The sequence below is a fragment of the Octopus bimaculoides genome, chromosome 28 (assembly GCF_001194135.2).
Source record: "Octopus bimaculoides isolate UCB-OBI-ISO-001 chromosome 28, ASM119413v2, whole genome shotgun sequence".
NCBI classification, from domain to species: domain Eukaryota; kingdom Metazoa; phylum Mollusca; class Cephalopoda; order Octopoda; family Octopodidae; genus Octopus; species Octopus bimaculoides.
Genome location: NC_069008.1, coordinates 12,022,689 through 12,035,111, shown reverse-complemented (window position 1 = coordinate 12,035,111; position 12,423 = coordinate 12,022,689). Strand labels below are relative to the sequence as shown.

Genomic DNA, 12,423 nt, shown 5'->3' with positions numbered 1-12,423 from the left:
TTTTTTTTTTTTTTTTTTGCAACATATTCCGATATAATGAGAATCTACATCATCTGAAGCATATTTGGCATTACCACGCTCTTCAGTGACGTAAATGCTTGTAGTAACGAAAGAATGTCGCATATTTATAGGAAATTTCATTTAAAAATATCCATTTTCTGAAAGTTATGAGGCAACAAAGTCGGTGGTGGGAGGACACATCTATAGTAATACTAGAAAATAATATTGATCTTTAATATTTCTTTCTTCCTCGCTCTAATATCTATGTCTGATTAACTTTTAAATGTTTCACTCATTAGAAATGTTAGCACCAACATACGTGTATTTCCAATGCATTTTCTACATTTATTTACATCGTGGTTCATTCATCACTATACTTCGCTACGTATAGTGAAGGCTAGATATTTAATAACGGTTATACAATCAGTCCGTGAAATCAGTTATTACTTTGCCACTACTGAGTTAAGGACTTACTTGTATTTCTCCATAAACTCCTGCAATCTGCTTTCCCATCTTCAGTATTTGTTTAAACTACGGCGATGTCTTAATTCTTGCCGTGATTCACCAAGCTAAAGTTTGTCAACAGAAATTATAAAAACTAACACGACAGAAACGAAACGTAAAAATAATCCTAATATTATCAGATATCCTCGTTCTTCATTTGTAGTTTTGCTTTTAAGAAACACATTCAGAGTAAAAATGTGACTTTGTTGTCCGAGCACATTCACAGCCAGATCGATACCTTATTCTTCATTCAAAATATATTGAAAATCATACCACGTCCGAGGGCCCCAATTTGTATGTTACCTTCCAAAACAACACTAAATTTCGGAGATATAACAGATATAAAACTTTTCTGAATAATATATATAACTGTGTGTATATTTTAGTATTTTTGTAGAAATGATACATACGTATTGTAACAGCGTATATAGATTAAAAAAAAAAGTTTCGCCGTTTATGTTTCCGAGTCTCTTTTTTGTAATTTTTGTTTTCGAATTTCAGTCCCTGTTGAATCGTAGCGTAAACCAGAAACTTTCTCTTGCTCAAAATTAAGTTTTAGTGTAAGTAAAGATGTCTCAGTCTTCACACTGATTTATATACTATAACAGGTAACATATAATACACATAATATTCATAGTAAAATTTGACCAACATCGGTGATTTAAGATCTTTCATTTTGATGTTGTTAGATAATTGATATTAATTTTATTCTCCACCACACTATGGTCTGAAATCAATAATTAAATCAACGAGCTTATTCTAGACCCTGCTCTAAACTACGATCTGTGATTGTATAGAAATCTAATGGAAACTTTCAGTTAATGAACGTGTGATACTTCCAAGCCTTTCACTTTCAAAAGTTATTAAACATTTATCTGCTAGGATATTTCTTAATAGAGACAATGTATCTCCCAAAACTTCGTTGACATTCTATATGTCGACCACGATTGAAATATATCATTACAAAAGGTACAAGTGGAAATAATTAAACCAAAACTATGTACATGAATAAATATTAGTTTCAAATTTTGGCCCAGTGCCAGCAATTTCGGAGGACCTGGTAAATCAGTTACATCGACTTCAGTGTTCAACCCCGAAAGGATGAAAATTAAAGTCGACTTCGCGGGAATTTGAACTCAGAACATAAGGACGGATGAAATGCCACTTAACGTTTTGCCCAGCGTGATAACCATTCTACAAGCTCGGCATTTTAGATGAATAAATATTGGGTTCAAATTTTGGAAGAAAGCCGTCAATTTCGTGGGAGGAGTAACGTCGATTACATCAACGCCAGTACTCAACCGATATTTATTTTATCGACTCCAAGAGGATGAAAGGCAAAGTCAACCTTGACGAAAATTGAGCTCAGATTGGTTTCAAATTTTGGCACAAGGCTAGCAATTTCGAAGGAAGGGGACTAATCGATAACACCGATCCCTACTGCAGATGTTACAAACATTTCCAAGCAAAAAACAGTGTCTGGGATTGAATTGAGGCCCTGTTTATGAAGTGCTTGTTTCAATGGGGAGCACTGGATTCTCCACATTTCAAATGCTTTTCAACCAAACCGACTGGTTCTTTTTCATCTGCTCCCAGTCTTCAAAATTCATGTTTCAAATGCTTTTCAACTATCATAAATCACCTTTTTGCAGACCAATTGATTCTCTCTCATCTGCTTGCAGCCTTCAACATCTACATTAAAAGCTTAAAGGCTGTTTCTCACAGCATCCCTAAAACGTTTCTTGGGTTTATGTATTGGACATTTACTGCTTTGCAGCTCCAGAAAAACAACTGCTTAATCAACCTATCTTTTTCCATCCTTGTAAGGAGTCCAGTCCAACACAGCTGATGGAGGAGCATCTCAGTACTGGATGTGTTGGCTTGATGAAAAACAAAGGAGCCTTGTCTTAGAGACTGCCATTTGATGTTTAACCATTTAGCATTTAAACCAGCCATATCCGGCCAAAATATCCTACCTGTTTTATGTCCAAACTGACCAGATCCAGGCTCACTAACCTACCCTACAATGTCATCCATCACCGTTTAACATTCCCCTTCCATGCTTGCATGGGTTGGACAGTTTAACAGGAACTGGCCAGGCAGAAGCCTGCATTATACTTCTGTGTCTGTTTTGGCATGGTTTTTATAGCCAGATGCCCTTCCTAAAACCAACCACCCTGCAGAATGGGCTAAGTGCTTTTTTACATGGCATCAGTACAGGCAAGGTCAGTTTTGGCATGGTTTCTACAGCTGGATGCTCTTTCAAATGCCAACCACTTTACAGTGTGGACTGGATGCTTTTTAAGTGGCACCAACATTGGCAGGGTTACCAAGTAACTTTACAAGACAAGGAATCTTTGAGAGGGGAGGTGGCATTGGAAAAGGTGATCTTGTGTCAGATGATGAAAAGTTAGAGTGTAACAGAGAGACAGAAACAGGTGTCTTACTGAAAAGGAGGTACATGGTTACCCAGCCAGAGAGAGAGAGAGAGTTAACAAGAAAGAAGGCAGGAACAGGTGTGCTGCTGTAAAGGAGATGCACAGTCATTGTAAAAATAAGCAATCACATCATTGACATTTTGAAACCACAAGATAATGCATGATTAATACAAAGCAATATGAAAAAATAAGCATTATATTTGACAGAGTAATTTGAAAGCTAAATGGTTTCAAAAGCTAAATGGATCCTTTTAAGGCAGGTTTGATTCCAAAGCTTTGACGAAATGACAATATGTTGTGCAAGTCTCTGCATTTTAGGTATTTTCTATATCTTATACTGCTATTTCTCCATTACATCCACATTTCAAATGCTTTTCAACCATCTTAGATAATTTTCCATCATCTGCTCCCAGTCTTCAACAACATCCACACTAAAAGCTTTAAGGTTGTTTCTCACAGAATCCCTAAAACGTTTCTTATGTTTGTAACATCAGCAATAGGGTCTGGTTGTTCAAAGCTAGACTTGCTAATCATATCATATCTCATGATAGCCTTCTAGGAAGAAGTGGCAATCATGTTTGTGGTGTGTGTGTCATAGCATAGCTGGAAAATCAAATAACATTTGCACCAAAGAGTTTCCCTCAAATACATCATCAATGTTTATTATATTCTAGGGCAGCAAGCAGGCAGAATCATTAGCATGCCAGGCAAGATGTTTAGCACATTAAGCTGAATTGACCTTTACATGACACGCTCGCAGACGTTGAAACAACTGAGATAGATGTTGATGATGATGTTCAACTGTGTCGCTGGTTACAAGGAGGTCATCTACATGAGCAAAAACAAACAAATTCAATCCGTGTACAACTTCATCGACGAAACGCTGGAATGTACTGGCAGCATTTCTCAGACCAAAAGGCATAGATAGGAATCAGAATGAACCAGAGTGGTTACGGCAGTTTTAGATATATCTTCCAGGTTCGTTGGGATTTGGTGGTACGCACATATCAGATCCACTTTGGAAAATATAGAGCAACCATGGAGAACATAAGAAAAATCCTTTAAGTTGGGTAGGGGATAACGATCAAGTGTGGTGATAGCATTAAGTCTCCTGTAATCACCAACGGGTCTAAAACCCGCTTCACCCTTCCCAGCTAGGTATAGCGGAGATGCCCAAGGGCTAGTAGAACATATAAGACCAAGCTGGAGCATGTGCTCGAATTCAGCGTGGGCTTTCTTGAGCTTGTCTGGCACTAGTCTATGTGGATGAGAGAAAACGGGTGGACCAGTTGTTGTAATAAAGTGTTGAGTCGAGCAGACTGTCTGAGTAGGCTTAAATGATAGATCCATTAACTCGGGAAACTGGTTATTGGCAACAGCTACAAAAAATGATGGGCTGTGGATAGCAGCGGTAGATTCACATGCAGGCGTAGATAAAGATGCGGTAGTATCCACAAGTCTCTGTTTCCTGACATCTACCAGGAGTGAATAGTGGTATAAGAAGTCTGCCCTGAGGATAGGCTGTGGCAGGTCTGCTATGACAAAAATCCATTTAAAATCTTGACGCAAGGCAAGGTCTAGAGTTAAAGATATCTGACCGTAGGTTTTGATGGGAGACTGGTTCACCGCATATAATACTGGATAACTGTGGCTTGTTAGAGCTGAGAGAAACTTATAGGCTTTTGGTGCAAAATACACTCTTGTTTATATCACTAGTGAGGAGATAAATCCCCACCAACTCCAACACTGAGACCAATAGATCACATGATTTTGAACTTCCTTGACCTCATCATTGACAGATGCCCGACTGCTAGAGAGACTGACTCATCTCCCCATTAGCGATATATAGAAAATCAGTGCCTGGACTGGTAGTGGAGTCGCAATTAGCCAGTGAGCTTGTTAATAAAATATATATTAGCAACAAAGACGGTATTAATACCAGGGTTAAATATTATGGGAAAATTCTGTCACAAACTTAAGTGATGAGATTTTACATGACTCTCATTTATTTATTTTTTTCTTTTTATTTCTATTTATGAAGTACTTTGTTCTTAATATGGCTCAGTAATGTCCTTTACACTGAAATACACGGGCGGGGTTGAGAAAAGAAGGTATACAATTGCTTAATGTCACTCAAGCATTCCCTCAATAACCCCAGAAATGAAAAGAGAGGGCTTCCAATGAACTACGCTTCTACCACAGATCCCTTAGTCAACTTATGAATCACTTAAGTTTAAAAGAGTAAGGAAAAGAACACTCCACTCATATTAAGCAATGGTATACCTACTTTTGTTCACCCCCTCTGTCATTCTTGCATTTTTTTTAATGCCATATGGCGTTCATGTCTATCACAACAAAACAATAGATTTGGTAGTTCAGGTGATATCTTTAAATTAGCATCAGTTTTAATTTGGTGGTATGTACCCTAACATAAAATTTTGCAAAATAATAAATAAGATCTAATGAACAGAGCAGATTTCACATGATCGCATGACCAACCAGGCTGTCAGACATTGTTACACATCAGTGGTCACAATGTATTTTGCATTATTTTAGCCTTAAAATGACACCACCCATCTAACCAGGTGAGCAGGCCAACAATCCTTGCTGACAGAAGGACTGGAGCAACATGAAATAAAGTATTTGACTCAAGAACACAATGCACTGTTCAATCAGGGAATCGAATCCATGATCTAGCAATCGTGAATGCAACAGCCTAATCACTAGGCCACACACCTTCAGATTAGTGCCTAAATGTATCTGGAATAAAGGTAACATCTCACACTGTACCCACTTTACATTTTCATATGACATCATTTCTTTTAACTTGAAGCAAAACGAACCTTTTCATTGCCTTGTATTGTAAAAACATCCAGTTTTGGGTTTGATAATTCATTATTCATTCATACAATATGTTCCACATATTTTCATCTTACAAACTGATTGTTACTTTTTTAATTACACAGTTTACATACATGTTCATATCCGTAAAGTATACATTTGGAAACATTTATTGTTGGTTTACATGAGGGATCTGTGGGGTTTGACGGGCAACATTTTTTTGGTAGTGTTTTTGGTACCGAAACACTTTCAAACTTCGTATACTTGTATATTTTATGGTATAGAACAGATAAAAAATTTTTGTATTTGAAGTTATTTCACGTTAAAAATTGTCTTATTTTGATAATTTCAACCAATCACTGACGTCTATTCAGTAACTGCTGTAACGGTGTATATGGTATTAATCCCCGTTAGTTCTGACATTTCCGATTAACTAGACTGTTCGTAAACACGTGTGTTGCTCAGCTTATTTTTTCATTTGATTTGTTCTTGCTTAACCCTAACCCTAACTAGAGTTTGATTTGAAGATTTGGCTGCTATTTCTAGGAAATGAAGCACTTGGTGGAGGTGCATTAATAACAGATACGCACAGCGTAATTTATTATATAAACAATATGGTAATCTTCAAGTTTAGGGGGATAAATAAAATAAATAAAAATATTCAAGGGAAGTAACTGAACGTCTTACCAGTATTCTCCGTACATCTCTGTTTATAAATAAATCACACACGTGATTTGATTGACGTTAGGGTTAGGGTGTGATTTATTTATAAACAGCTAGAAGAAAACGGATAATACTGGTAAGTCGTTCAGTTATTTCCCTTGAATATTTTTATTTATTTTTTTATCCCCCTAAACTTGAAGATTACCAACAATATTTGCATATAAATTACCATTTTTCTGTAATTTTGTCTGCTTCAAAAGAAAACAAACCAAAAAACCGGATGAAATATGTCAGGGGAATAACATTTTTTCTTACCAGTCAAAAGCTACTGTTTAGAAAACAGCACTAACTGTATTCAGCTGAATAGACGTCAGTGATTGGTTGAAATTACAGAAATATGACAACATTAACATGAAATAACTTGCGATGTACAAAATTTTGTTAAGAAGGTTAAGAGAAGAAGTTGTTTTATATGACACATTCTACCAGTGTCCCAAGTTTTAAAGTGTTTCGTTAAGAAAACAAATGTTGCCTGTTAAACCCCAAAGATCCTACATGAGATACAATACAACAGACTCTACTCCAAGAAAAGTACTGACTGTTGAAATAAGGAATCATTTCCTGTTGTCAAATAAGAAATAATAGAAACCAATTGACTTGATTTGCCAGAAAATGTTATCACCCAAATTATTACAAGAAGAAACTGTCTCTTCTATGAAGTTTTTGTATGGCTCCTGGTTAGTCCTCATAGAACTGACCAATGGTCAAAGGTGTGTCCATTCTTTAATTACTTTTATGGCACTGTACCAAGAACATTATCCTATTCTGGAGACATGTCTTTCTTTTTCAAAGATGGTAGAATGCTATTCGAGATTCAGCTGCTATTTCAAGCAGGTGGAGGGAATGTATAAGTTCCATTTTTGCCTTTTTGGTATAGAAATAAAGATGTAAGCGTTCGAAGCAGGAATTGTACACAACTTGCTGAGTCAGAAGAAGAGAAAAGATTGTAGGAAATAGTTGCAGCTTGTTGGTGAGTGAATGATTGTTAACAATTCAGATGGTGCTTTTACACAAAATCTAAAGTACATGAGTGTGATATAGCTACTCTGTACTAGATATGTGAGCAATAACTCTCACATGAGAATTCATGTGTGTCTTGTAAAGGATTAATAATTCATCAGTCCTGAAAAAGAAACTTATTCCAGTTTTGGCTATGTTATGTGTAGTTGACATAAAATGTCATCAGACTAACATGACAGACGTTAGATTGAATATACATGTGAATGTTTTTATTAACAATATCACAGTTAAACCATGTCACATTTCCAGATATAGTTGTGGTTTTATATATTATATAATGTTGGGAGGCTGTTATTTCTAAAATAGCCTGTAACTGGGTCAATATATTTATGGTTATTTAAGATATCTTTTCGTGGAATAAAGGTTGAGAAAATGCTCATATTCTGGTTTTAATTAGGGTACATATCCATAAGGACACAAACTTAATTAAGCCTTTAGAATTTAAACTGGCCATATCCAGCTCAAATATTCTACCTGTTTTACGTTCAAATTTGCCATATTCAGCCTCTCACACCTATGTTACAGTGTCGTCCTAAAGATAAAAAAGCACATCATAGAAATCTTGACATAAAAAGAGAATGTGTAATTCAAAACTGTGAATAAATAAGCATTTAATTAGACAGAAGAATCTGAATACTAAAAGGTTAAAGACACTGCTATAACAAGTTAACTATGAGAACAATTACTATCCACAAGGATTTATCAGGTAAAATGGTTGTTAAAAAATGAATTTTGATTGCGATAAAGCTACACATCAGTATGAATAGCTATATGTTTGACTAAGTAAATTTTTCGAGAGAATGATTTAGAACATATATCACACTGATGTGGCTTCTCTCCTGTATGAATGCGTTTGTGTCTAATTATAAGACTAGTTTCAGAGAAAGATTTACCACAAACATCACACTGATATGGCTTCTCTCCTGTATGAACACGTTTATGCCTAGTTACATTACTCTTTTGGGAGAAGGCCTTACCACAGATATCACAGTGAAATGGTTTCTCTCCAGTGTGAGTACGCTTATGTGTAGTTAAGTTTTCAATATGTAAGAAAGATTCACCACAGATATCACAGCAATGTGATTTCTCTCCCGTATGAACATATTTGTGAGTAGTTAACCTATAATTTACAGAGAAAGATTTACCGCAGATATCACACTGATATGGTTTTTCTCCTGTATGAATACGTTTGTGTTTAGTTACTTCAGATTTACGTGAAAAAGATTTAGCACAAATATCACAGTGATATGGCTTCTCTCCTGTATGAATACGTTTGTGAACAATTAAGTGGCTACTTATATAGAATGATTTACCACAGACATCACACTGATGTGGTTCCTCTCCTGTATGAATGCGTTTGTGTATAGTTAAGTTTTCATTCCGAGAGAATGATTTGTCACAGATATCACAATGATAAGGTTTCTCTCCTGTATGAATACGCTTGTGTTTAGTTAAGTCACTGTTTCTAGAGAATAGTTTACCACAGATATCACAATGAAATGGTTTCTCTCCTGTGTGAATACGTATATGTGTAGTTAAGCTACTTGTTTGAGAGAATGATTTACCACAGACAACACACTGATATGGCATCTCTCTAGTCTGAATATGTTTGTGTTTAATTAAGTCACTCATTTCAGAATATGATTTACCACACAAATCACAATGATCTGCCTTCTTACTTCTATGAATGTTTGTCAATAATTAGGGTTTTACCACAACATAAGACTTTACCACAGATATATATCACTGTGATATGTCTTCTCTCTTGTATGACTATGCTTATATATAGTTAAGTTTTCCCTTTTAGAGAGTGATTCACCACAGACATTACAGCAATGTGGTTTCTCTCCAGTATGAACATTTTTGTGAGTAGTTAACTTATCATTTGCAGAGAATAATTTACCCCAGATATGACAGTGAAATGGTTTCCCTTCTGTGTGAATATGTTTTTGTATAGTTAAGTCATTGTTATGTGAAAAGATTTATTGCACAATGGAATAATTATTTTCTTATCTCTTCTGCCATCTCTTCAGGAAAACATGAATCTCCTAATTTTCTTACATAATTCATTTTCCCACTAATTTTCTCTTCTCACCACAATATATGGATATTTTTCTTGTCTGCATTTTGATAGTTTATTCCTCATAAAATAATTCTATATTACTACAAAACATTATATTTCCATCAACAATGACATTTGCTGATATCTTTAGATGCTGGAAACTCCCTTGTAAATATGTCCAATCTTAATTCAAATGCAAAAATATGGCAATAGTCCAGGTAAGAAAGACAGTATTATTTAATCCAAGTGCAAATGGGATATTTCGCTATAATAATTCATCATAGATTTATGTTAACATGATATTTCCCATTATTTATAATATATAATACATATTGATGATGTACTTGAGGTAAAGAATTCTACATCAGTGCCATCTGACAACCTGAAATTAAAGTGAAACAACAGTGTAAGATATAGAAGATACATAAAAACTAGGTATACAACAATGGATATTTTATAACATTTCTATAAAAAAATAATAAATAAATAAATAAAACTAGAGACATAAATATTACCTGAACAACTGAATTTCAGCCAGATATCACAGGGTGAAAAGAGGGACAATTTTAGAATGTTCAAGAGGTCATATCACAACACAGCCTCACGTGAAACTGGAGTGGCTCACCTGTGATTCCTAACTGAATATAGTGTGATAGGGTTCAAGCCCCTATACCTTCATAAATAACACCAACCATAAACTGTAATAAATTATATTGATTTACATGTAATTTAGAGCAAGCTCAAAGGCCAAAATGAACCAGACTGTCAATTATTTATTTTCAAACACTTCTATTAAAGACTGAAAAGTCAGGGATTGTCATAAACTAAATACCTAACATCTGGGAAGTTTTACGAGTGTATTTAGATCAGTATAACCAGAGTTAAGATTCTTTAACAGAGAAGCTACTTAGATAAATAATCCTCTGTTATACTGAGTGAATATGTTTGCATTTAATTAGAAATTGTGATGGATAGCAGAATTGGTATTTAGTTACAGCCCTTTATGTTTTGAGTTAACATCCCACAGTTAAAGGTTTAAGTACCAGTTAAATACAAAAACAGTTGTAATCCATTCTTCCAAATTACAAGATATACTCAACTAAAATTCAAGTTCATGTAACAACCAACACCTTTGAACTTTGGTTAAAAAAAACATAGAATTTACAGTAGAATTTGCTTAAATCCCAGCAATGGACCACCCTTGGGTATATCATTATTCCATTAATGTTTATGAGGAGAAAAATAATGAAAAACATCAATGTCAGAGTGACAAAGAAACGAAGAAAGTGGTCGTGAAATGTGCTAAAAACAGCTAAATCGCCAACACAATTTTTTTGTTTTTTGCATAATCGTCTGAGTTCCAGTATCTAGAACACATATTCCTAAAAATTTTCTTAAAATTCAAAACAACAAAATGAGGATCATATGGGATGCTTAAACCAGAATTTCGCTTTTTCAAAAATAACAGATCAATATTTCAGTTCTAAAGTATTATCCAGTAATACGTAAAACGTTATTATATGTTTTCACTTCTAAAAAATTACTGAAGGGTTCACGTAATTCCCCTATCTTACAACGTTAAAGTGAATCTTTATCAACTCACCGTTTTTAGACGGGAGCAAGTACATCCGTACCCGTTGATTTCATATCAATATTCAAGGCGAGGAAGTTGTCCCCCTTGATATTTATATATTATATATTTCCTCAATTAACCGATAGATGTCTCTACGTACTGACACTATTCGTTTTGTTTCCATTCAAAAGTTCATTCCTCACTTGGCTTTGTCCCTGTTGTACGCATCGTTTTACACTCATGTTGTAATCTGTTTCATGAATATATTGTCATAATTATATACTATATATACAATAAATGTCAATTATTCGTGTATAATTGTTGTTAAAGATTATGTTGAGATTTTCATTGACCGCGTAATCTTCAACTTTCACCTTACGAGGTCATCCCACAAATTTCCCATTCTCACTATATTGATACATGTATCATGAACATATTAAATTATATATTCAGTACTTAACGTCACTCAGTGTGTATCTACAAATAGTTTACCTCAGGCTACCGTATGTGGTATTATATTTGATAACAAGGTTGAAAATTGCGTTAAGATTTCGCTGCTATTTCTACCAGACTAGCCTTTACTCGAGCAAGTCGACCGCAGGACTTATTCTATTGGTCTCTTTTTACCGAAGCGCTAAGTTACGGGGACGTAAACACGCTACCATCAAGCGATGTTTGGGGGACAAACACAGACACACAAACACACACACACACACATATATATATATATATATATATATATATATATGTAGTGAAACTACCTATCGTCACTAGATACAAAACTGCTATCGCCATTCTTCTCATTTAAATATAAACAAACGCGAGCGTAGCAGAGAACCCATTCATTCTCATCACGTGACTGATTATTATTCGAAGCGGCAACTTCTTCGAACCGTTCCCACCAGAACGCAAACTGACCAATCCCAGCCCTTAATAAGGTCATGTGATAGTGTTTTTCTGCTACCGTCTTGGAGCTGATAATTCGCTATAACTAGATCAACTCATACCCAACAAATTTGTCTCGGTCCAGTTTCTCTTAGAGACTGTGCCGTGTACCACGCGACAGCAGCAGCAACATCAGCCAGCGACCACTTCAACAGCTTCGTCCAGCCAACGATGACCACCGCCGTCGCCACATCAGCAACACGAGTCTACGACTACTAACCAGCATCAATCTCCACCAGCGTCTACACGACTTTCTATGTACACCAAACCAAACCACCGCGGCACATCTCTCTCTTCGATTCTGTTAGGTGACTTAG

The 12,423-nt window shown here is 35.4% G+C and overlaps 3 protein-coding genes across 5 annotated transcripts in view; all 3 read right to left on the bottom strand.

Annotated features, from left to right (window-relative positions):
- Window positions 1-632, bottom strand: part of LOC106873524 (zinc finger protein 681) — a 5,754-nt gene extending 5,122 nt beyond the window's left edge. Inside the window, exon 1 of the mRNA XM_052977310.1 lies at window positions 475-632. The gene's annotated coding sequence lies outside the window, so the exon portion shown is untranslated. The remainder of the gene's footprint in view (window positions 1-474) is intronic.
- Window positions 633-5,937: 5,305 nt separating this feature from the next.
- LOC128251037 (zinc finger protein 271-like) overlaps window positions 5,938-12,423 on the bottom strand; it is a 13,998-nt gene continuing 7,512 nt past the window's right edge. For 2 of the 3 annotated variants that reach the window (XM_052977312.1, XM_052977313.1), the window contains exon 2: window positions 5,938-9,970. In XM_052977312.1, coding sequence (XP_052833272.1) covers window positions 8,274-9,158 — 885 coding nt within the window. In that variant the 5' untranslated portion in view covers window positions 9,159-9,970 and the 3' untranslated portion in view covers window positions 5,938-8,273. Of the gene's footprint in view, window positions 9,971-11,191; window positions 11,270-12,423 lie in introns of those variants that run through there. The other variant, XM_052977311.1, reaches the window with a different exon arrangement.
- The window catches only part of LOC106873532 (zinc finger protein 664), an 11,333-nt gene continuing 8,807 nt past the window's right edge, over window positions 9,898-12,423 (bottom strand). The window contains exon 4 of the mRNA XM_052977776.1: window positions 9,898-9,970. Coding sequence (XP_052833736.1) covers window positions 9,898-9,970 — 73 coding nt within the window. The remainder of the gene's footprint in view (window positions 9,971-12,423) is intronic.